This window comes from Mixophyes fleayi, chromosome 7 (genome assembly GCF_038048845.1).
Source record: "Mixophyes fleayi isolate aMixFle1 chromosome 7, aMixFle1.hap1, whole genome shotgun sequence".
NCBI classification, from domain to species: domain Eukaryota; kingdom Metazoa; phylum Chordata; class Amphibia; order Anura; family Limnodynastidae; genus Mixophyes; species Mixophyes fleayi.
In genome coordinates this window covers 3,615,469-3,641,805 of record NC_134408.1, presented here as the reverse complement: position 1 = coordinate 3,641,805, position 26,337 = coordinate 3,615,469, and the positions used below count along the sequence as shown (strand labels likewise).

At 39.3% G+C, this 26,337-nt stretch overlaps 1 protein-coding gene across 1 annotated transcript; it reads left to right on the top strand.

The window, feature by feature from the left end:
• Positions 1 to 361: 361 nt before the first annotated feature.
• On the top strand, positions 362 to 7,782 carry LOC142098575 (uncharacterized). The gene is made up of 4 exons (XM_075181414.1): positions 362 to 722; positions 4,520 to 4,643; positions 6,049 to 6,122; positions 7,214 to 7,782. The coding sequence occupies exons 1-4, from the start codon at positions 407 to 409 to the stop codon at positions 7,564 to 7,566; spliced, it is 867 nt and encodes a 288-aa protein (XP_075037515.1). The 5' UTR covers positions 362 to 406; the 3' UTR covers positions 7,567 to 7,782.
• The last annotated feature ends 18,555 nt before the right edge of the window (positions 7,783 to 26,337 follow it).

Here is a 26,337-nt window from a genome sequence, read left to right as displayed (position 1 = left end):
TTTACCTCTGTTAATACCCTGTCTTGTTTGTTCCCAATTGTGAAGCATTGCTGAGTATTCTTGTGCTCTATGAAATAATAATATTAATAATAATAATAATAATAATATTTGTGTTTGATAGGGTAAAATGTGTATAAACCCTGGAAACATTGTAATGCAAAACTACTGTTTCTGTGTTATGTTATTTTATGTTTGTGTAACTGTGATCTTTGGATATGTAAAAGAACAAGGAAGCAGATTATAAATCCTAAGGATCAGGAAGGTGCCAATGCCTTATAACCTTATAAGACAAGAAAATCCACCTGAGCAAGTTGTTTTCACTTTCTGCAGAGTGAATCAGCGACTTTTCCTTCTCAGTAGTGCAGAGGCATGGTACAGGGCAGAGTTCGCAGACACTGGACTGATCATGGATATCAATCAGTTTAAACACGTTATTAATCATTTTAGTTTTGATAAATGTGAATTCGGTAACCAGAATTTTACAAGGATTCTTATTCAGTTCTTCGGATATATGGGACATGGGAAATCCTCTTTCATCAATACCTGTAAGTACGTCTGGGAAGATGAAGGGTACAAGAACTGGACAAACGCGGTTGGAGATAGCGGAAGTCACACGCTAGTTAGAATAACATACCCGCTCACAGAGAACATCACTCTGGTTGATAATCGCGGATTTTCCCTAATGGGTGGCTATGAGACAGGGGAAATATTTGCTCAAATTGGTAAGTTTACTCCACAACGATGTGTCATTCTGATAAGTTATGTGTGTAAACTAAGGAACTTTTTTTACCAGGGGGATTTGGGGTTGCAGATATGTAGGTTACCTAAAAGTTAGCTGGAGTAACACATCTCACATTTTCACACCCATAGACAATGAAGTATTATTTTTTAACAGTCCTTTATACAGTGCCTAAATATTAGGAAGTACTTTACAGAGGATATGTAATTTTAGGTAAGGTTGGTTCAACCACACCAGGTAATTTACTTGTACAATTCCATAGATTAATCAATATGTCATTTTCTATTCAGGGTATCTATGTATTCTATAAGGTGAAAGGTGCATCTATACACAAATAAACCTGCCATTAAATGCAGACGATAAAATAAATGTGTTTGTTGGGACATTCTGGGATGGTAATTAATAAAACGTAATTCCTTAATAATATCCCTTTAAAATAGAATAATATCCTGGTTCTTGAAAGATATCAAAATAAAGATAAGAACTATTGTGAAATTGTGATGTGAGTAAATGTATAAGTGATTTAAAAACTGCAATGATTTCGTTTCCACTTTCTTTGATAAACAATTATATTTGTGTAACAATGAAATTCCCACTTGTGGCTTAATTCTATAATTTCTCATCTGCTATAGAGACAATCTGAACCATAGGGTCAAATCAGATCAATGAGTCTATCCACTTCTCAAACACTTATAATGTAATTGCTGACATATCTTGCATTGCCATGAGCAGCTTCTATGGGGAGTGATTTTAATATTCACTCTGGTACAGCAGCTTCCTAATGAGGTTTAAGTTTAAAAGGTTTATTCAACCTAATTATTATTATTAATTTTTATTTGTAAGGCACAACAAAGTGTCTGCAGCGCCGTACAGGAACAAACAGTAGGACAGTACAAGGTATGACATTACAGTACAATAAACTAGCATCGCAATAACTCAGGGAGCTCAGAGAACAGCTAAGGAAAGAGTGAGAGTGAGGGAAAGTCGGGACAGCAGAAAACAAGGTGTGCCCAGGAGTGAGGCCACAGCAGCAGCTTTAGGAGCTTTGAAAAATAAGCAAACTAAGAGCTTATAAAAGAAGTATTGAAAAGCACAAGCAGAGTCGGTGGTCAGAAGGTTAAAGAAAAAGGTGGGAAGAGTAGCTTAGGAGCAGAGTAAAAAATGGGGAAACAGGAGGAGAGAGGACCCTGCTCAGACAAGTTTACAATCTAAGGGGAAAGGTGGACAAACTGAAGACATAGGGAAGGCGAAATGTGGACATAATCAAACTGAGCGAGAAGGAGGAAGGGGAGAGAGGGAGTGGTAGCCGACAGGTGGGTAATTAGGCAGATGACTGAAAGACTTTTAAGAAAAGGTGGAGTTTTAATGCCTGTTTGAAGCTGCTAAGATTTGGGGAGGTTCTGATAGCATGAGGGAGGTCATTCCAATGGAGGGGGACAGCACGGGAGAAGTCTTGAATATGTGAGTGGGAAGAGGTGATCAGGGGGGAGGAGAGGTGACGATCGCTGTCCGAACGCAGAGGAGGGGAATGAGTGTGAGTAGAGAGGAGGTTGGAGATGTAGGGAGCAGGGATTCTGTAGGGGAAGGGGAGCCAATGAAGGGCATGGTAGAGGGGGGAGACAGATGTGGAGCGACGAGAAAGGAAGGTGGGTCTGGTGGCGGCATTAAGTACAGAACAAAGAGGAGCGATATTAGAGTGGGGGATGCCAGTGAGAAGAAGGTTACAGTAGTCCAACCGAGAGATGATCAGGGAGTGGATGAGAGATTTGATGGTGTCCTGGGAGAGGAAGGGCCGAATGTGAGCATTGTTGCGTAACTGTAAAGTGGAAGGATTTGGCAAGAGAATGGATGTGGGGGGCAAAGGAGAGAGAGGTGTGGAGGGTGACACCAAGGCAGCAAAGTAGGGGAACAGATGAGATAGTGTAGTTGTCAACATTGATAGAGAGGTTGTGGGGAAGGGGGTTCTAGAAGGAAGAAAGACAATAAGTTCTCTTTTACTGATGTTCATTTTTAGAAATCTTGAGAACATCCAGGAGGATATGGCAGAGAGGCAGGCAGACACCCTAGTGATGAGGGATGGAAGGAGGTCAAGAAAGTAGAGGTAGAGTTGGGTGTCATTGGCATGAAGGTGGTACTGGAGGCTGAAGGAGCTAATGAGCTCACCTAGGGGGGAAGTTTATAGTGAAAACAGTAAAGGGCCAAGAACAGAGCCCTGTGGGACCCCAACTGGAATGGTGGAAGGGGGTAGAGGGAGCCAGAGGTGGAAACAGAGAAGGAGCAGTTGGCAAGATAGGAGGTAAACCAGGAAAGGATGGTGCCAGAGAGACGAATGGACTGGACGGTGTGGATCTGGAGGGGGTGATCAACAGTATCAAAAGCTGCTGAGAGGTCCAGGAGGATAAGAAGGGAGAAATGACCCCTGGCTTTAGCTGCGAGGAGATCTTTGGTGAATTTGGCCAGTGCAGTTTCAGTGGAATGGAGGGGGCGGAAGCCAGATTGGAGAGGATCAAGGAGGGAATGTTCAGAAAGGTAGGTGGTGAGACGGTTGCAGACAAGCCTCTTGAGTAATTTGGAGGCAAAGGGGAGAAGAGAAATAGGGCAGTAGTTAGAGACTGAAGTGGGGTTAAGAGTGGGGTTTTTTTTTAGAATGGGAGAGATTAAAGCGTGTTTAAAAGAAGAGACAGATCTAGCATTCCAGAGGGCAGAGGAGAAGGGGAGAGATGGAAGTGGGGATATATAAATAAGATTGGTAGGGTTAGCAGTGTGCAGGGGTGTGTTGGGGGTGGGGCAAAAAAAGGCACAAGGGGACTGTATGGGAATGGGACGAGATCAGGGAATGGGACGAGAGCAGGGAGGCATGGCGGGGTGAGAGGAGGAGAGAACAGAAGACAAAAAAGTTATGAACAGAGAGGGATAGAATGAATGTGTAGAGATGGGGGAAGGAGGCAGAACATAGCAGAGTGTATTATGGCAAAAAGTGATAATGCAGACATGCGTTTCGCTAGATATGGCTTTGTCAAGATGAGGAACAATAGATCAAAGGGATGGTTAAAAGTGATAGGAATAAGCAATCAAGAACAGAAAAGAACATTGCAGGATAGCTACAGAAATGAGAGAAGTGCAAGTCACATTTTGCACTAATCGAGTTTTATATCAAAACAGGATATTTTACAAAGGTGCGAAGTTACAGCGCTACCATCTTCTAATTTCACTTTTGCATCACCATTCCGGAGAGTGACATCAGGCACCGTATTTGCATTTCACTGAATTTATATTTTTTGAATAGAGCTGGAAGAATTATGCTCATTTCGTTCTGCTTGGTGCTGTATGTAGGGTACTGGGAACACTTCATTCCAAGCCTAGCTGGTTTAATGTAAATCATTTTACTATCAAATGTTTTTTTTAGATAAACATTTGCAGACATGTTGTTCCTCTCTAGCTAGCAGGAAGAATATTACAAGGTTTTTTCCCTTAGTAAATTCCTCTTACGTCACATGTAAGTTATGAATCTTTGCTGGTTTGCAAAACACAAAACTGATAAAACAAATGACCTTGAAATGTATGCACAAGCACCCGGAGTAAGAAGGGTGCCATGAGGGGGCATTAAACCCAGCCAGGGGAACAGAAAATGAGCGACTGTGTTGGCTTTCCTGTAGTATCGTGTTTAAGGCATGCTTGTATGGAAGTGAGTGAGAGTGGATGAAATACAAACATTAGACCAGATTTAAACAAGAGAAATAAAAAAATTGCTTGTTGTCTTTCTATATGTTATTGTTACAGGTAATTTGTTACCTCTGGATGAACCTGTGCATTGGAGTGAGGACTATGGACTGATAGACAGAATTCAGCAAGCGAAGGGAAAAGTGAAATCATCGGACTTCATTGTACCAGTGTTTGTATACAGGTAATAATAATATGTAGCCACCAACCATTTCAGACATGATTATCCACTCGTAAGGAGCTCATGTAGTCATAAAATTGTGTATTTATGAGCACAGTTCAGTGACTTAATATGAGTAGACAGAACAAGAGGAAGAACAGACATTTAGAACAGAACAAATCATCTGGCTTCTATTTTAAAGCTAATATTCAGGGACAGGATGCCCAATAGGCTGTCTAGTCTGCAGCCTAGGGTGCAAGGCATTTGGGGGGACAACATTTTGAAAGGGAGAGGTATAAACAGAAACTAAAAAATTAAAAAATATAAGAGAATAGCCGTTCTCCAAAGTAAAAAGAAAAGATAAAAGAAAAATGTAGTTAGAGTTTCTTAACGTATTCTCATAGTAAAAGCTGAAGACAATGAGTCTGGGTGGGGGCTTGAGGATAAGTGAGTAGGAGAGACAAGGATGGTGAGAGAGGCAGGCGTAATACGCCCCACCCGCTTCATCTTTACCCTCATTAGCCCTCGTTCATGCCTCCGTTCTGCTATACAGTTCTGATTTTAATGAACTTGAAATGAGTGACAAATATTGCTGTGATCTTTTAAAAATGCAAATGGAGCTGAGTTTCCAAAATGAGGGAAAATAAACATTAGTGGGGGAGGGGTGTAGGGGTGGCGGAAGCTGCATTTTAAATTAAGGATGAGTTCATATTTACCTTCTGCGTATTAGTGCGGTATGGAAGGCAAGAATGGCGCTACGAGTGTGTTAGTCTAGGGCATCCTGAACCCTTAATCAAGTCCTGCTAATATTGTCTTCTGAGCTGAATCATGGAACTTATAAGTTCGCAATCCTGTGCACCAGCCTATACTAAAGCCAGGGAATGTTTTTGACAGTATTGTTGCTAAGTTTCGCTATGTAGATGTACTCTTTTCTCTTACACTTCTAAGGTCTTTATGGTTAATATAGATACTGCCATGTGAGTAAAATATACACATCATTATATTATTTATTGAATTAATTAATTTAAACAGTGCAGTGTCCTGGGAACTGTTTCATCTCATTTAAAGTATAGGGCAAGATCTGTTCTTCACCAGCCTTCAATGGAGATGAGTATTTCTAGGTGGATAACGAGCATGTAATGAAAAACTTCACCCACAACAAAACTACCACATGAAATAAACACAGACCGAATGTCCACTCATAATTAATGTAACACACAACTGAGGATGAGAACTGAGAAGTATTATGGGGAGAAACAGAAAATGTGTAATAATGAAATAGGTTGGAAGATGGGCTTCTATGTGAAATGTCAGTGTTCCCGCCATGAGCATGGTTACTGTATGTACAGTTTTATGTGCATGTGCCCTGTAGGAAAACATTTTTTCCCAATATATACTTTATCTGCTTCTTGCTCTCTTATTGTTTTAGTGTGAGGAAAGACATCGCTCCTGAGGAAGCCGGAGAAATTAAGGCAATGCTGACAATTGCACGAGAACTGACAGGTTAGGAATAATGAGCAACTGAAAGTGACTTGTACTAATATAACATTTATTTGCATGTATTATATTATATGATGGGCTGTATACATGCACAACAGCAGTAAGAGATAAACAATGTAAAAAAACAGTGAGCAAATAATGTACATAAAGAGAGTGTGTTAAAGTTGCAGCTCTTTAGAATTTGTTTTTTAGAAAAACATATTTATATGAATACATATTTGAGGGTGACCCTCCACTTCTTAGGTCAGTATAAATTATAATATGTGAGCCAAGTTGAACTCCTACTATAGACCATCAATCTTCATAGGCAAAGTGGAGAACCAGGAGATAGGGACTCCATCTAGGACGGATATCCCTTATCTTTTTTCTTTATTTAGTCTGGAACGGCACAAACTTTAGTCTAGACTGGATCAATACAACTTGAACATGAGAGTGAAAGAAGTTCTTGAGTAGAAGGACTGCAATGCCAACATTAGCAAATGGACCATAATTGGGCAGTACATGCTTATATTAAAATTGCTGCTGATACATCTGGACTAAAGTGGACCATTTTCTTAGATTTAGTAACAGAGGCGAATATGGGGCCCATTTGCGTACCTTGTCAACTCTACGATATTTCCCTTGATATCCTCATAAAAGTGCAATGTGTATGCCCCCATGCTAATAGCTAATAGTGCTTACAGTGTATGCCCATTAGACATTGAATGCCCATTAGATATTGAATGCCCCTGTGATGCCTCTCACATATTATCTAGTACCATAAATCTCTATGTTTCCATTGCAGGTTGTACTCCATCTATATGAGATAAATACATAGGAATATTTATAATATGTAAATAAATGATGACCATTATGCACAATGATTTACAAAGTGAGCAGGATGGCATTATAATTATAACTCTGCCACCCTAGGTCTGTGCCTATGAATGGTTCCAGATCTTTGGCCCTGTGCCTGGTATATGCCAGTCTCATTAGTTCCTAATAAATGATACACAATAAACCAATATCAGTGAATAGGGTAACCACAATGTACTATTGTTTAATGAGAAAAAAATATACTGTAGGACTAATGATCACATGTTGTTTTTTCATAGGTATGCTCCCTTTCGTTGTTCTCACTCATAAAACAAGCGGAAAATTGACAGAAAGGGAGATCACATTCAGGAATATGGGTGTAGAGAGGATTTTTGCCATTGATAACTACACACCAACAAACTGTGTTAAGACAAGGGGGAAACATGAGGAGGTTCTGAGGTTTTTACATGAAGTAATTAACGATGCTCTGTTTCACGTGAATCAACCTCGAAATCCAAAAAGAGAGATGACAAGGCGGAGGAAATATGTGATCATATACGTCAAGGAGAGGGAAAAGATTCTGGTAGCACAGAAATTGGATAGACATATATACTTAGAACATCGTAGCTTAAGTAATGACAAAAGAAATTGACCAATGAACCTACAACACAAGAGACAGAAGGAAATGAGAATTGAAGATACGGGAAAACACGGAAAAACTGAATTTATAGGAAAAACTTTACAATGCCAAAAAATATCACAGAGAAATGGAGATAATGGAAGAGGATGATATGTATGAAAAAGAAAGACGTCTTTAAATTCGACATGATGTCCCCCAAAATCTTTATGTATAGTTGCAGTATGATAAGCAGGGACGTCTTTTCCATAGGGCACAATGGGCAGGTGCCCGGGGGCCCTGCAGCCCAGGGGGGCCCGTCGGAGGAAGCAAAAAAAAACAAAAAAAAACCTGAAAAAAAAGAAGAAAATCCTTACCGTGCTGTCAGCTGGCGATCCGGCTCCCTCCATGGTCTCCTCCTCCGTCACGCTTGCAGTGCATGTCGGGCGTGACGTCATCACGCCCGCCCGACATCCATTGCGGAGCGCGACGGAGGAGGAGACCATGGAAGGAGCCGGATCACCAGCTGACAGCACGGTAAGGATTTTCTTCTTTTTTTTCAGGTTGTTTTTTTTTCCTGCCTCCGACGGGCCCCCCTGGGCTGCAGGGCCCATATATATAATCATTTTTTTTTTTGTATATATAGGGGCCCCGGTGCACTGCTGTGCCCGGGGGCCCAGGATGTTCTTAAGAGGGCCCTGATGATAAGACACCTAAACAGGAGCCCCAGCCCTGGTCATTAGCCATTCAATGGATTTACAAAATATTACAGACGTTTTGCCTAATAACTTTTAATGCTTTCCCAGCTAATAGTGTTCTTAGTAACAATATCAGGGGACTTTTGCATGCCAAATGACAATGCCCCAAAATGGGGGGAATTGAACTTGTCCGATATGTTTCGCATTATGATTACAAAAAACTGTAAAACATGGGTTTCTTGCTATTTCTGCCACGTGTATGAGATTGTGGCTGATCCCCTGCAGGTCACCTAGTGGAGTCTACTGTTATTTCTTTAGTGAAACAATTCACTTTGTTTACTTGATAACTTAAAAATAATTAAAAAAAAATTATTTTGTACTATAAAAAGTACTTCATATTTTTATAGGTAATTGCTAACTGAGGGATGTGTAAACTATCACTACCCCCTTGGCTTTATAAGTGTTAATATCTATCTATTCGCCAACCATATATGTATTCATCATTAGTTGCTATATGATATCAATTTGATGATCTACATTATTATTCTCTTTCTGTCAACATTTAGAAAAACAATTAAAAACAATTTTGTAGCATGATATGATACTTGAGAAAATATGACACTTTCCTGTGTCCTTAATTTCATTTATTTAAACTTATCCTAACTTTCTATTGACAGACGTTGCGATGACGAAATAGTGGGAATAGGTAAAGCGTACCCAACCCGTTTGTGTGGGTTTCCTACAGGTGCTCCCGTTTCCTCCCACACTTAAAAAACATACTAGTAGGTTAATTGATTGCTAGCAAAATTGATCCTAGTCCTAGCCCAATGATTGTATATCTGCCAATGAGGCAGGGACTGATGTGAATGACAAACATTCTCTGTACAGCGCTGCAGATTTGGTGGCACTATATAATTGAACAATGATGAATATAAGTGAATTGCTAAAATATATGTGGTTTACAAATTGTTGTCTAAGCAAATTACATACTGGAGTTCAGTTATCTAAAATAACATACAGACTTATGATACATGAAACATGTGCCATTCATTGATCCTATTTCAGACAGGCTGAACATGTGCTTTATACTATTCCATCAAATATGTCCCAAACAGGACAAGCATTTGTCCCTACTGCTGCCCTGTGCAATCCAAGTTCATGCACATTGGCACCTGCTGAGTCTGTTTCTTACAAGCTGACTGGTTGGACTATAGAGTAAAGAGGAACAATAAAACCTCACGCTTTACGTATGACACGTAATTCAAATTCCATTGTTTAACTCACTGAACTCCATCCAAAGGCAATTTGAAGCCCTAATGAGGGACAAGGTAGATTAGTGGCTTCAACTCCTCCTCATCCAACCTCCATCCACAGTGCACGCTCTTCTTTTGCTGTTTCTACAGCCCCTGTGATCATTATATGTCAACCAGTAGAAGTACTCACCTGTTCATATACCAGCCAGCAGAATGTCAAAATAATTATATGCCAGTCAGCAGTTACCCACATTATAGACCAGCTAGCAGAGTTCCCCTAACATTAAACTGTAGCCAGCAGAAATGAATTATTATTAAATAAGAGCCAGCAAAGGCCCCTTATGATTATATATCAGCCAGCATAGTGCTGACATGTTTACATACCAGTCAGCAGAGGGCCCATATAAATACATAAAGTACTAGCCAGCAAAGGGCCCATATGAAAGTATAAAGTACTAGCCAGCAGAGGGCCCTTATGATTTTATATCAGCCAGCACAGTGCCCATAGGCAGGGGCGCAGAGAGGGGGGGGCAGGTATAAAGTACCGGGGCCAGGGCCTGCCTGTGAAGTGAGAGTAGCCACTAACCTGGTGTGGTCACGCTCCCTTTCTGCGGCTATGAAAGAGGCAACAAGAAGTTGCTGTACCAGGGCATGAAATTGGTCTTGGAGTCCCTGCCCATATAATATATAAGATCCTGGCCATCAGAAGTGTCCATTAGATTATATATTACACTAGCTAACAGTGCTCATGTCTAATATACACCAGCTAGAATATGTCTTTTAATATTACACTGTATAGAAGTCAGCAGAGTATAACATGAATATTAATATATAAGGTGAATTAGGGTGGTAGACCGGTTTTACTTTCTAACAATTTTGCTAATTACACCATTATTTGCCCATCGCTGAATTGTCTGTCTGTATATTGATGTGTATATACCTGGTATATATGTCTGGTATTCTAACCATCTCCTGCCTGACATAACTTTCTATCATGAACAGTGAGTTGGTAACAATATAGGAAATTGAATAAAAATACAATAAATAAGTTATAAACTTTTAATGATATACACACCAATAGCAGAGAGCGCCAAAAATTATACATGCAGATAATTAAATTTGTGTCTAACCGAATATCCGGATAGTGTAGACTCAGAGGTCGATATATCAAATCTACGTTAACTGAAATTGAATTAAAACTACATTTTATTACACATAAATGGCAGAATTCATAGTCTGGTATTGATCTAAATACTAGATGCCTACTGCGCATCTGCTGAGGCTGTCCCTGACTGTGTATAGATACACTTATTTTTGTCTGACAAATAGACTGATTCCACAAGACTGCTTACTGCATATATATTGGTATCCTGTGTTCAATAAAACAAACATTCTGGTTAAGATTGCAACGTGTGGATTAACCTCCTTACTCACATTCTACTAACACATGTTACAATCTAATAGGCATCTGCCAATACAGGCTACATATATTTCTTCAGTACTCTCCATCAGGTTTATCAGGGATCTTACACAGATACAAAGTGATCTACTAGCCAGCCTGGATTACGTGAGTGCTAACATTTGGCACTGCTATACTGTATGCATGTTGCCTCTTTTCAATGTGTCCCTTACTTAACCGAACTCCAACAGCTCCAACAACAGTGTCTAATGATCAATACTTTTCGGAAAACTTTTAAAGAATTATAATGGTATAATAATACATGATATTGGACTGTGCTGTACAGCCATCTTTATCATGTACCCAACACCCAATCTATCTATGGCTCCTTTAGCTCTGTAATAAAAGATAAATTCATTTAATTTCCAATGTTCCCTCTTAGCTGAACAGAAAAGTGTTAAAAGTCTAATTTAATGATCTAAGGTGTTAAATTCCCAATCTGCAGGATTTTCCTTTGTATGCTAAATATTTAACATCACCATTTCTCTCTCACCCTTTTTCTCTCTTCCACCGACTTCAGAATCTGGCCAGTGAACCCTCTTCCCTCTGATCTATGTGCACTCACTACATTTCATTGGTCCCAATTCTTCATCACTGTCATCCTACTGCACCATTTTCAATCTAGATTTCACCCAGTAAATTCCAGGGAAACTGCACTGAAAATGTGTCTATTATAATTACCTTCTTACAGCTAAAACCTCAGGTTTTGCAAGCACTTAATTTTCCTGGCATCTTTCATTATTATTATTATTATTATTATTATTATTATTATTATTATTATTATTATGCGTTTTAGTAGTAGTAGTACAACTAACTGCTAAAAAAAATTAAATTAATGTCACCTGTCAACAATATAGTCATTAATGACAAAACATTTAAAAATGAAAAATGTTTTTTTGTAATTTTTTTCCCTTAAAATACATTTATGATGCTGTTATTAATGTCTACTTTATACAAAATGCATTTTACAGTTGTTCCTGATTGCAAACACATGTCCTAGCATGCATACACAGCTGTCATCACTAGTAATCAGCACTTACACCTGACCTGTAGCTCGTGCATGTGATACGACAGAAAAACACTTACCTTAGAGGTGCCCCAAGCTTGAATCGTGCGCTTGAGCATGACACGCCCTTACTGTATACTGACTACGTGCATACGCCCAGTCCTCTTCCTGTTCCACCCCTAAAATTGTAGGCTGATTTAAGGGTCCTTTGTGCTTGAAGATTAATTGGACGCTGCTGTGTTCTCTGGTGTATTGTTAATTTCTGGGCATGTGCAGTGCTATTTAACACAGAATGCGGCCCCTTTAAAGGTTAGAGGGCTGCACAATGTGGCCCCTGAAGTGTATCTGGTTGCCCGCACTGTCCTACACCAATTAACCAATGCATTGAAATGTATGATAGTGACACATTTAATATAGACAGGCTGCATGCCCCCTCATGAGTTGTGTCTCACATATATTATGCCGAAATGAGTGTTATTTATGAGAAAAATTCAAAAGTGTAAATGAATGGTCCTAAACTGGTAATAGGGTGATAGTGATGTTTCTATTGGTTCCGCCACCTGCAATTTCCTTTGGATCAGCAAATCCACAAACATAAGCACAAATAATTTTAAATGTATTGTTTTAACTTATTATTGAGATTAAGGATAATGGTCCTGATTCATCAAGGAAGACAAAATTAACATATTGGAGGAAAATCATTTAGCCACAAAGTGTATCCGAACGTCTGCAAGACATTTTGGCTCGGAGTTTAGACAGAAACCTCTGCTCATTTTATCTCGCACCCCATAGAGGTGTGTCCCACATCACTGGCAATTGAATTCACTCTATTGTATCGGACATACGCGTGCCCAAATTCAACAAGGAGTGGATCTAACAATACTTCTGTTGATGAATACAGGTCTAGGTCCACTTTGCTATAACAGACAATATACTGAAGGATACATCCAATACATATGTGCAATATAAAGTCTCAAAAGAACGCACACACAAAAATTCAATTAATGAATTTAATTGAAAAAGCGTAAAGTGGGCGTGCATTTATTTATGTATTAGGCCAACAAGAAGGGATATCTTCCTTATCTATAAATCCTTTCATCCAACATTCATTCAGCAGTAAGATCATAATACATAGCTTCACGAAGGCACAAAGAGTGATTTATAATAATAATTCTGCCCTGGCAGTAAACCAAACAGTAATGGATCCAACAAGGCAGGAAACGTGGACACTTGTCCCTTCATGGACCTGCACATGGTTGTTCTCTCCTATGTTGTTCTAGCAGATGAGGAAATACATCTGGGAAATGTTTTAGACTATTGTATGGGTAATAAAGTGCCATAAAGTTGGGGGAGTAAACATTTTACTTTCCCATACAGCTCACATAACTTGAACTTTGCATTTACTGCAATGATCTAACTACAAACAACTTCACAAACACACAGCCATGGACGTAGAGGAACTAAGACAGATCATTAGGAACTTTAGCTTTGAGAACTGTAAGAACGGTAATCAGGGATTTAGTCGAATTCTCATCCAGCTCTTTGGTTTTCTAGGTCATGGCAAGTCCTCCTTCATCAACACCTGTAAGTACGTCTTGGATGACGGGAAGTATGAGAACATTGCAAGTGCTGGCAGCTCCCACTCAGGACGGACCACAGACCGAGTCACATACGAGCTCACAGATAACATCACTCTCGTCGATAATCGTGGTTGTGGGAAAATGGACAGTTATGAAACCGGAGAAATATTTGCTCAGCTTGGTAAGTGGAGACAATTATATACATTAGATCTGAACGATATGAAGGCTGTATGTCAGATGGTGAAAATAATAATAATTACAACTGGAATTATTATCAGAGTCTCTGCACAATTAGCATTAATCTAAAAATAATTTTGTACATAATGATACTTATGCTGCATAAAAAAATTGATAAATAAAATATAGGTCCATACGGGATCTGTTACATCTACATTCATCAAATATCATATCAGGTTATATTTTGTGTGGTTTGTGGTGTAATACAAAGCTGTAGTGCAGAGACGGAACAAGCGAGCTGTGGGCCCCGGTGCAGGGAAGCGGGGAGGAGGGAACCAGGGCCCACAGCTCGCTAGTTCCCCAAGCAGCGGGCCCCATTATCTCCATGGGACCCCAGTGCACAGCACCTGCTCTACCAATGGTAGTTCTGCCACTGCTGCAGTGTGTGTCTGTGTGTATGACATGAGTCAGCATTGTCCCGGTTAAGGATGGGATCATGTCTTGAATGTCTGACCAGGAGGCCATAAAGCTATAATATACACTTAGTCAGTGTACGACTAATTTCATTGACAAGTGCTGGATGTTTTCATAGCAGGGTTCCTGCAATGTCATAGAGAACACATTTCCTCTTTCACTTTAATGTTTTGCTGACTGATCACATTCTAACTTCAGAAATAGCTGTTTCCTGGTCAAAATAAAACACAGTGTTGTAAAAAGCCTGTGTGACCTTGTTCTAAAGTAACTTTTTTTGTGGCATATTTTCTTGTGAATGAATTACTTATTAACTTTTATATAGCAGTTACATATGATATTGTGTTTTGCAGAGAATATCTGATTATTCGCAACATTCTGAGCATCACTGGAGCTTACACTCTAGGCAGAGTCTGAGCAAGCGAGCTGTGGGTCCTTGTGCAGGGAAGCGGGGAGGAGGGACCAAGGGCCCACAGCTCGTTATTTCCTAGTGCAGCAGGCCCAATTATCTCCATGGGCCCCGCTGCTCCGCATCTGCTGCACCAATGGTTGTTCTGCCACTGACTGTAGGGGGCCTATTTCTGAATCCCTAAACAATGCGAAAACTGCTTTATCCACATTGGTTTAGGCATTTTTCAGTAAAATGTTAATTTAAGAAAAGCCTATAGGAGATATCTCCTGCTTTAGGCAAATGGCTGCATTAAACCCACTCAATAAGGACTGAGGTGTGGGCGATTTTATCAAGCTCAGGAAAGCTTGTTCTCAATAAAGTAACAGACCCTCAGCACAGTTGCAATATGTTGTGGATCTCTGTCTCCATTATCAGACAGCCTGTTCAGCAACTAGGTGTCTCCAGGAAACAAAAGCACCGCCCATGTCAGCGTCATCTGATGCTTTTAGTGGCGCTGATTTGCTGACGTTTACTGATATGAACATTTGTATCAACAGTCCATGGTCAGTGTTTTACATACATTTACTCTCACTGGAATGTTATTTCTATCCTGCCGAACGAGATTTGCATACAAGTTGCTTCCCGGAGACACCTAGACACCAAACAGGCTGGCTGATACTAGAGGTATGGAGATCCACAACAAATTGCAACTGTGCTGAGGGTCTGTTCCATCATTAATGGAGATAGTCACTTCAGCTCAGTATCTTTGGGACTGTTGTTTGAGTCAGGAAGCTAATAATACCTTTATCTGGCATCATCAATTTGCCATAGAATAACACTGCATATGGATACTCCATGTTAGTAGTATATGGACATTAGTTATCTCTAGACCGGTTTAATTAAATTAGTTATTACTATATGAGTGCTATGAATGTTTTTGTGCTTGATCCTGAATCAATTTTGTTGAGCGGTCCAATATTTTGATTTTATAATAATATTGTTTTTTTAATACTTAGATATCTGTCTGCAGCGCTCATATATATCTATTATATATAAGTCTAGCGGCGTGTGTTAGTGTGTGTGTGTGTGCGGAAAAAACTATTTTCTAAGAAAGGGCTCATCCAATTGACCTGAAATGTGGTATACTGACATTATTTGTCAAAAAAATTATAATAGTGAAGTCAGTTAACTTCCATCATCCCCCCTTCCCCCCGTGGGAGGTGTATAAGAAATTATAACAATTCTTTTGCTTTTGCATCAATGGAAGCTGCTATAACTACACCATCCGAAACAGGACTGCCGTTTAAGCTAAGACGGTGGCAGTTCCCTTTGAAGGCGGCATTTGCTATGACCATTAACAAGTCATAGGATCAAACACTTGACCGTGTGGGTATTTATTTACCGGAGCCTGTGTTTGGTCATGGACAATTGTATTTCGCATTTTCACGAGTACGGAGAAGCAGTGATGTGAAGGTGCAGGTTATGAATACTGCCCTTCAAGGAAGACTGATTGAGCACAGTGATAAGGTGTTTAGCAGAAACGTTGTGTATCAAGAGGTTTTAGAATAGTAAGACGATGGAGATTAAGGATGTGGCGATGAAGATGAAGGATGATGTGATGGAGAAGAATGATGAGGTGGTGACATGTGGACAAAACCACGTTAAAAAAGGGCGCTTACGTCGGGAAGTAACGCTCTTCCCCTGAGGAGGCCTGGGCTAGGCCCAAATGCATGACAAGAACCTTTTTAACACCTTAAGTAGCTTGATTTGACTAGAATGCATGAGTATCATGCACGGGTTAACTTGTATATATATATATATATATATATATATATATTTATTTATTTATTGTTCTGCTTTATTAGCAGTTTACAGTGACTGTTCTGTATAAGAGCTGCAGCCCAGTCAAGACACCGTTTATTGTATCACTGGATATTAGCGCCTGATTATTATCTTTCTAGTCTTAATAAAGGCCAGACACAGGTGTTCAGGATCCAGGACAAATGATGAGGACTTAACCCTATGCAGGCAGGATCTGAAGCAGTCTAACCAGCATCCAAAGAGGAGGCGATTTACCGCAGAGGCAGACCGTAACACTGATAATTATTAAATAGGCCCCTAAATCATTTACCCCATGGACATACATAAGGGTTATTTTTAAGGGAAAAAATGCGGAAGAAAGATACGTGTACCTTACAGTGAAAATGCCACATTATTTAGGTTATTAATACTGAGACACTTTAATGAAAAAAAAGTTTCTAGGAAAATGTGTTTTACCCTAACTGGGTAAGTATTGTGCTGAATATTAGCATGTCAAAACAATGCAAAATGGTTTCTCTTCATAAGACTTCATAAGAATCTCCTTCAAACTCCTCTTCATTGTGTACAAAGTCCTGTCCAGCTTCCCTGCTCCCTACTTCTCCAACCTCATCTCCTTACTCCCTCCCACCCTCTCCAGATGGAGTATGACCATCAGCTCCCCTCTCCTTGGGTAACCACATCTCACTCCTGAATCTGACATTTCTCTCAGGCTGCCCCCCCCCCCCCCCCACAATGGGAAAAATCTCCCTCTTTCTATCAGACTATCCCCTAGCCTGCACAGCTTCAAGCTCTCCTTGAAAACTCACCTGTTCATTAAAGCCTACCATTTCACCATTTAACCATACACCTAAGAAGTATACCTCAACCTCTTTCATCCTCCATCTCACCCACTCATGCTTCAACCTCTGCTTTTTTATTTCTACATCCCCTACATTGACTCACCACCATTTGTCTGCCCATGTCTATTTAGATTGCAAGCTCTTTTGAGCAGAGCCCTCTTCCATCCTGTTCCTTCTTCCCTTGACTCCACTTCTCCACTCCTCCATTGTCTTCACTCCTCCACTCTATCAGTGGCTCTGATTCTTTTTATTCATGTCAATGCTCAAGGACACAGGTTTCGGTTTGCGCTGTATTATTTGTATACTGTATTGTCCTGTAATGCCATGTACTGTTTTGTTGTTTGCCCTCTGTAAATTCACTGAGAACAATTTGTGGCACCTTATAAATAAAGGATAATAATAGTAAGACAAAATAAAGATGATCACATGGGTGAGTTACTAAATATTTGATCTGCAGTAGGATAAACTAGGGTAGCACTCAAATGACTACCACTTACTAATCTCCATATGGTTACTACTGAAGCTGGACAGAGACACGTAATAATATATTTTTTTTTAGAAAGAGTAGTGTGGGGCAGGTGTAACACTAAATCCTCCATTCACTTGGGAAGGTCTGACCATGCCTACTGGAGGTGTTGGAAGACATGGCTGAGTTATATAGGCCCAAATTTACATTTTTGCCCCACTTACCTATGCTGCATCGTATTCCCTCCAACTTAGCTCTCTACAAACCCATGTTCACGGCTTGCCATTAATATAAAATACGTAAATGGTTATGAGTCATCCCAGTAAACTGTTATAACTTGTAAATACGGAAATATTAATTTAAAAAACTAAAAGCACAATATTGCCTCATCACTGTTGCCCCAGGCCTGGACCTATGTTAACTTTCTACACCATCATTCTGGATCAATAGGCTGGGGGTCCTACATGCGTCCTTGGAGGTGATAGCGGTGAGATGGATGAAATAGTCACGAAACTAGTAATGGGGCCTATCCAGCTCCCATGCAGGTTGTGGTTGGTAGTGAGTGAACAAGATGGTTCCCAGCACCACATGATCTCACTTTGGTAGGGAGCAGTACTATTAACCTTAGATGTGCTATTAAATGCAACTTCCAGGGCTCTCTCCATCCCCCATAAAGTTGGGGAATTACCAGCCTTAAGGAACCTCTCCATCTGTTGTGGAACTATCAATATGCCAAGATTGGAGAACAGATTTCTGATCCCTAGATTTAAGTTCTACTAAACAGTAAATAAAATACCATGCCTGTCTTTTTCCTTAAAAAAATGCTTAATAGATGCCAAAATACTTAGCAAACTAATTTCCATACATGGACTTGTAGTCCTAATCATAGTCAACAGGATAAATTGGACATCAACCACCCATTCCTCAATTTTTATTTTATTTTCTTAATCCACCTCAGTCCATTTGAATGAATGAAAATTAATAAATTCCACCCCCCCCCCTCCCCCCCATCCTCAGTGTTGGATGTTGCTGATTAGAGAAAATGCCAGGTATAAAAAGTTAAGTAAAAATAAAGTAAAAAACACAGATACCCGCTCCTTCTTTTAAAAAAGTTTTTATTAGACCTTATAATATTTATCAAGCCTAGTTTCGCTCTGTGTGGGTTCTTGTAGTATGAAAGATCAGCGCGGGATCGTCTAGACTATTCAGCACTAAGCTGGTATTGATACTCTTAAATAGGAAATGCATCCAAAGGGGATTACAACCGGAAAAATCCAAGAGCACACCATGATAATGTCTTATAACAGCCTACTGTATGACTGTATATAATATCACATTTGAAAACAACTATACATGTCAATATAAAAGAAGAGAGAGAGCAAAGAGTAACGTAATACAAACAACCATGTACAAAGTCTATCTGTAAATAAATAAAAAGGTAATTAGTTCTGTGTTACACTTGAGAGTTGAAAGATTAAATTTAACAGTAAAAGATAATGTTTTATATCTAATCTATGGGGCACTTTGCAAAATTTAGAGAACACAAAGTCATACAATATACAGTGATATGAAAAATTCTTTATTACAAGTGCGCACAATGTCCACATTTGATAGTCTTGTTTAATAAATGAGAGAGTGTAATTATAGAAACACACAATAATTAAGAATCTAGATACAGTTGAAGTTTTGCAGCAAGAAAATTAGACAAATCCCAAATACAAACAATCATTTTTCACCTTTTCTATAGATATATAACTCATTACATAAACAGGATCTTCACACATTTTCAATTCATAATTCAAGATTAATAATAGTATGATTTAACTATTTATATTCAGGATATGAGCTAATGTTGTACCTCATATTGCCAGATACAATTTTCAAGTTGATAGTCATTGCTTTAGTCATCATTCATGTTAACGCGTTCCTCTTTACACACTAAGGTGATTATTTTCTAATTGTACAGTAATAAACAGTTGATTCTATTAGTTTACCTGCAGTAGGTGAATTAAAAGGCACTTGCTGATTGGCTGCAGCAGGTAGCTCCCAGGATCCATCAGGCATTGGGTAAAATGTCAATGTGAAACCTGTAGAGATTAATAATCTCTGTTTTAACAGCTATGATCATACTGACAGCAAATAGGAAGCACCCATGTGTTTGTACCAATAAACCTATTTATTTTCAAAGTAGGATTTACTTAAACTACACTAGTTACTATTATAAAATAACAGACCAGCTCTTGTTTATGTATACATGCCCACACGTGGTATATCCCATATTGTATGTGGTACCAGCTGCATGGCAATATAAATGCCCATATATGTATGCAAAACAAAAAGACAGTTGTTGTCATACATATTATATATGGTTTATTTTGGCACGCAGCTGGTACCATTTATAATATGGGATATACCGAGCACAGGTGTCACGATCTGCCTGCTACATCTCCCTTTTGAATGCTGCTTGCATCCTGCAGCCCCTGTTTGTTTTGCACTATGCTGTATTTGTGTTTATTTTTATGTGCTGCAGCAGTACCTTCATTCACCAGAGGTGCTGCTATTGTGCCCTACTTGTGTGCATTAGGGGTTGACCTTCCTGTTCACCAATTATTTCATGCACCTGGGTGTTCTCATTTCCCCTATATATACCTGTCTCTCCCAGCACACATTGCTGGTCATTGATGTCATATCCTGTGGTTTCACCCTGTGATTCTTCCTCCTGCATTGTTCCTGTGTTTATACTGCATTAGGATCTCATCATTCATTCTGCTGATCTGTTTCATAAGTGAACCTGGGACTTACCTGTGCATTTCCCTGTATATACTGCCTGGAATCTTCCCTCACCTTCCATTTACCTGCAACTGCTGAATATCTGGTATTTCTGCAAACTTATGATTTCATCACCTGTTTATATGTGCCAGCAATAAACATTGTTTGTTTTTTCACCTATTCATGGCTCCTTAGCGGTATTTCTACGTTGTTTTGTGACAACAGGCTTATTTTTTCTTTGGTTTTGTCTCAAAATATTGCCTTATGTTGTTTTAGCAGCTGTCCATCAAGCCTATTTAAGGCACATTTGGGTGTGTCTCGCAAGCCAGACCTTGCTAGATGTAAACCCATATACCTGGGAGGTGAGTGCATCTGATTTTAACTGCATGTTAATGTTGTTTTAAAGCATATAAGTCAGTGTAGGACCTGCATTTAATGAGGTGCATATAATGTGATGCAGGCTTAAATGTTTTGATCAAAATATGAACTAATACCTCATGTTTTCATTTTGCTAAATACGCACAAATATGCAGTGTATAGGATAAGCGCTGACAACAACTGTTTTTTTTTATTATGTATACATGCATTCAGTGCATGTATACATATGCAAGCCAATTGGGGAACAGCGCAGAAAAGACAATTACATGAAAACGGTTATTCTGGCCGTCTTCAATGCATTATAATTATTATACTGGGATTGAGCACTTGGCTGGTTGCTGAGGAGTGTAGTTGACGGGACTGCAGTATTCTTTCTTCGAGCAATCATTGACCCCTATAAATGTCATCATCGCTTGGTGAAAATTTTAAAGGCTGGGTGTTAGTTTCACTTAATTTAATTTACGTTCTATTTCTAGTATTATTATTTTATATTTCTATTTTATTATATTGCTCCAAATATGTATTATTTTATATCTTTTTACTGGCACATTGTTACACAAAGTACACTGTTTGTCCCTCTTTTTCATTACAGAAATCCGCTGTACCGCACATGAACAGATGATTCCACAATCAGCTGATCTCCACTATCTAGCAGGGATTCCTCTCACACCAGAGGTGGCTGCACCGCACATGAGCAGCTGATTCTACAATCTGATGATCCCCACTATATAGCGGGGATTCCTCTCACACCAGAGGTGGATGTACTGCACATGCAAATTGAGGCCACTATTATTAACTCACAATAGCTCTTTCCCGTCACGTATCCCTTGTTGAACCCAAATAAGCTGAGCTTGAATACTGTAGGTAATTATAAATGTTTTATCTTATTTGGGAGCTACTAGGACATATGGGGTGGATATTCTGGCCTTAGAAAACTTCAGGTCACATTTTCTTTATTTCAGAATTGTTATACCCGTTGCTGTAATATAATCGACAGCTCTGGTATTGTGAGAGGGGACAATGCCCAATGCCCATTGTATATTCTATAGAGGTTGAACTAGAAGGATTAGAAGTAATTTTTATGCTACGTTATATATGAAATACAGCAGTTTGTCTCCAGCAGGAAGCGCTAACCACGGCCCATGCCACAACATCCTCCATCGTTGTCACCTTATAAAAAAACTCAGAGAGATGATTTAATGCTGCTGTTCTCTCCCAAGTGCTCGTGTTATAAACCAATGAGCATTCAAAGGGGATCTAAGTGTGAGCACCTCTGATTGTATAAATGTATATAATCAGAAGAGTAAACACTTGTTGCAGCAAAGAGAATTTATGTTTAAACTGCACTTGTTGTATTTCATCCCCGAACCACAAACATTGACAAAGAAAACCCCATGTTATTGTCACCTTAGAAACAAAATCATATTATTAGTTTGGGTCTATAAATTCATCATTCATCTCATTTATTGTTACCCAACAACATTTCTCCCACACCCACTGCTTCATTATCAGATCTGAAAGCTTGACTCCTTTTCACAGTGTGAAAATAGTTTCCTTATATTATCTGGAGCTGCAACACTCTAGTGGGCTGAATTAATTTACATAGACCTAAACACTCTCTAACCATCAGTCAACTAATCCAGACCAGGGTTTTTGCAGATGAAAAATTACTGGCAAATGCAAAAACAGTATAAACTTGTGAAAAGGAGCCAGCGTAGTTAGCAAGCAATTATTTTGCTCCAAATTTCCTCATTTCCTTTATACTCCTATAAGTTCGTTCTCATAATGGTTTCATGCTCACCCCTATGTCACAATATCTCCATACAATGATGAGACATGATTTGCGAATTTTACAGTCAGGAAAACAAAGCAGTATTCACCCACATTGAAGACATGTAGCACCAAAGGGGTTACATGGTGTTATAGTCCAAGCAGCATCTAGAATATTCTTCTTTTCCTGTAGAATCTTATGCCAAACGCAACCAGCATTACGGCAATGATCATTGATGTTGTTTTCTAAAATGAGAATTACGAATATTACATTACAGTTATAACAAACAATGTGTAATAAGCTCAATATTGCAATTTTCTAGATGTACTGAAGATGAACCTTGACAGAACATAAAGACTCTGACAGCAACAATACACACAAAGCAGATGGACAAACTATACAACACAGTTCAATGGGATATTGAAGACTAGATACTGCAGATGCCAAAGACATGTACATATGTTTATAAAAATGTGATATTGGATATTGTTATATAGGAGGAAAACAGGAAAATAATTTTACTTTTAATTTTTATTTTCTTTAAACAGGTGTCAAAAGACAGTCCTGTCAGGCTCCACTATTGACAGCGATTACAAACCCAATGTGAATGGGATCTAATAAGTATTGAGAAGCCAGCTGGGCTCAATCATTCACTGATTTTGTGACACATTACAGTAGCGGTCGTCAAGTGCAGATTATACCTGTGAGTATACTCTTACTAGCAGGACATGGAGGCCAGCTGAGGTTAACGGGTCTAGACCAGTCCACTAATCCGCTGATTTACAGACTGTGGTAATCCTGCCAGGAGAATTTGTTTCTATGCAGATGTGTTTGTTGCATAAATAAAATAGATCACTCACAGATGGGTTTTGGAAATGGAATACTTTCCATATAACACTATAATTTATCTGTGTACATAAAACTCATTACTGGATGTCATGTTATACACTTTCCTAATATGTTTGTTACCAAAACAGCATATGGAAGTAAAGGATCAAATACTTTTATATTTATTGCACCATTTATATTCTAATTATGCTTTACTTTTTGCTATAAGGTATAAAAGGTGCAGCTTGTACAGGTTGTATACTGTACTATATATAATGCACTTTAGTATAAACATAAAATTATTATAGTTTGCCACCAGGGTCCGGCTGGGCTAGCGGGCAGGGGAGCTCATACTCCTAGGGCGGGTCCCATAGTAGGCTACCTTGGGTTGGGGCACTGGGCTACATTATTTTTTTTTCCTTTAAAATGTTCCTAATTGGCTGCTGAGATGAGCCCCCCCGCCCCCCGCCAGGCTAACATATGCCAGCCAGCCCCTGTTTGCCACCTTATACTTGTGATACAATACTTTCCATAACTAATTTTCTGAAGTAGGACACAGCTAGGTGGATGCACAGATATAGATGGCGGTACAGTGACATACAATGGAGTGGGTGGACAAGCTCACATACTGTGGGGTAACTGGTCGGAGTGAGTGGGCTCATGTGTAGTGTCAGCAAATATAAATTATATATAACCCCAGTCAGTAGCTCCAAGGCTGCTATGGATTGAGCACTGTCACATGACTCCAGCACCGAAATAATCAGTAGAAACTCTCAAAATATCATCAAAACTACAGAACTAACAACATAGATAAATACATATAAAACATAAGATATAAGGAGCCTCCTCTCAGTGACACGTATCTCTAGGCACAGGCCTAGCAGTAATCAGATATGAGGAGCCTCCTCTCAGTGACACTCACCCCTAGGCACAGGCCTAGCAGTCATCAGATATGAGGAGCCTCCTCTCAGTGACACTCACCCCTAGGCACAGGCCTAGTAGTCAACAGATATGAGGACCTCCTTCTCAGTGACACTCACCCCTAGGCACAGGCCTAGTAGTCATCAGATATAAGCGCTGTCTCTCAGTGACACTCACCCCTAGGCACAGGCCTAGTAGTCATCAGATATGAGGACCTCCTTCTCAGTGACACTCACCACTAGGCACAGGCCCTAGAGCCAGCAGACATAAGGAGATTAAGCAAAAGAAGTATACCACCGCACAAGATAGCATGTAGTGTAAATTGGTCTCTTTCAGTAGTAAATAAATGTTGTATAACAAACCTGGGATATATAAAAAATATACCAAACCAGGGGGTGCACCCTACACAATATGGATTGTACAAGTAGAGTAGAGAAAAAGAGGGGTGTAATTGGGGCACTCCAATGAAGAAATATTAAAAAGTTAAACTTTTAATGATATGCATTAAAACTGGGGGTAGAAAAATGAGCGAAATATTTAAAATAACATATAACACACAGTGATACCATACAATTTAAAAATGCAAACTATGTTGCAAGAGCTCCTACAGTCAGATGAAAAAACAGTTATATGCACACAGACTTCAATAAGTCATAGGGCAGCCAGATGGTCACAGTGAACCTATAATGAAAACTGTTATTACTCCTGCCTAATAATATTCTAAGTATATGCCAGACCTCAGAAATATAACCTGTATTTGGTGCCAAAACTCTGTGACCCAAAAAACCAAAAAGCGCTATGAATAATTGTCTCTATTGTAATAAGAGACTGTCTTTAACATGAGAGACAAACGCCACAAATAAGGTGAGGTTAGCAGTAATTCCCCTCTGATCGCGGGATTATGTGATAAGTTCCCTGCCTATAATAACTGGGGAGCGATCAGGGGGATAACAAGCCCAAATTGACCCAAGGCAGGAAATGAATGTAGGAGCCCTGAAACGCCAACGCGCGTTTTGCTCGGCTGCTTTTTCAAGGCTAAAATATTATTAGGCAGGAGTAATAACAGTTTTCATTATAGGTTCACTGTGACCATCTGGCTGCCCTATGACTTTTTGAAGTCTGTGTGCATATAACTGTTTTTTCATCTGACTGTAGGAGCTCTTGCAACATAGTTTGCATTTTTAAATTGTATGGTATCACTGTGTGTTATATGTTATTTTAAATATTTCGCTCATTTTTCTACCCCCAGTTTTAATGCATATCATTAAAAGTTTAACTTTTTAATATTTCTTCATTGGAGTGCCCCAATTACACCCCTCTTTTTCTCTACTCTACTTGTACAGACATAAGGAGATGCCTCTCAGTGACACTCACCACTAGGCACAGGTCTAGCAGTCATCAGATATAGGAGCTTTCGCTCACTGAGTCACTCCTAAGCACAGGCTTCTCAGCCAGTGGACATAAGGAGCTGCACCTTAAGCAGACTGCTACCAATTTGCCTCCTGGCTGTCATACTCACAACTTCTGGATTTGCCATGCTCATAATGACATTATACTCAACCCCTGGCACTAGGCAACACCAAGCCACAGTATGGTAATAATCACACAATAATAAGAAGTGCAGGGCTGGTTTGGGGAGGAGATATCCATATTATAGACCGAGACAAGTCAACCCTATGTGAATGGAAACGCTTTAACAGTTGTTATAAAGCTTTGATTGAAGCTTGAACATTGCCAACAAATATCTGAATATTAAATGTTCATCTTAATATTTCCATTACACAAAGGAAAACAGGTGAAAAGGTTGGAAGAAAAAGCTGAAAAATGTGGATGTATTTTGTTGATAAAATCATGTTGAATTCATTTTACCAATTGCCACAGTTTCAATGAACATTTATAGAAAATGGGGTATATTTTCCTTTAATAATACAGAGTGCATCTTACATACCCATGGCCAGGATGTATCTAACTTCTGCTTC

Coding starts and splice junctions, on each gene's coding strand:
- LOC142098575 (XM_075181414.1), top strand. CDS start 407: ATGGATATCAATCAGTTTAAACACGTTATTAATCATTTTAGTTTTGAT. Junction 723..4,519: donor GGAAATATTTGCTCAAATTG/GTAAGTTTACTC, acceptor TTATTGTTACAG/GTAATTTGTTACCTCTGGAT. Junction 6,123..7,213: donor AATTGCACGAGAACTGACAG/GTTAGGAATAAT, acceptor GTTTTTTCATAG/GTATGCTCCCTTTCGTTGTT.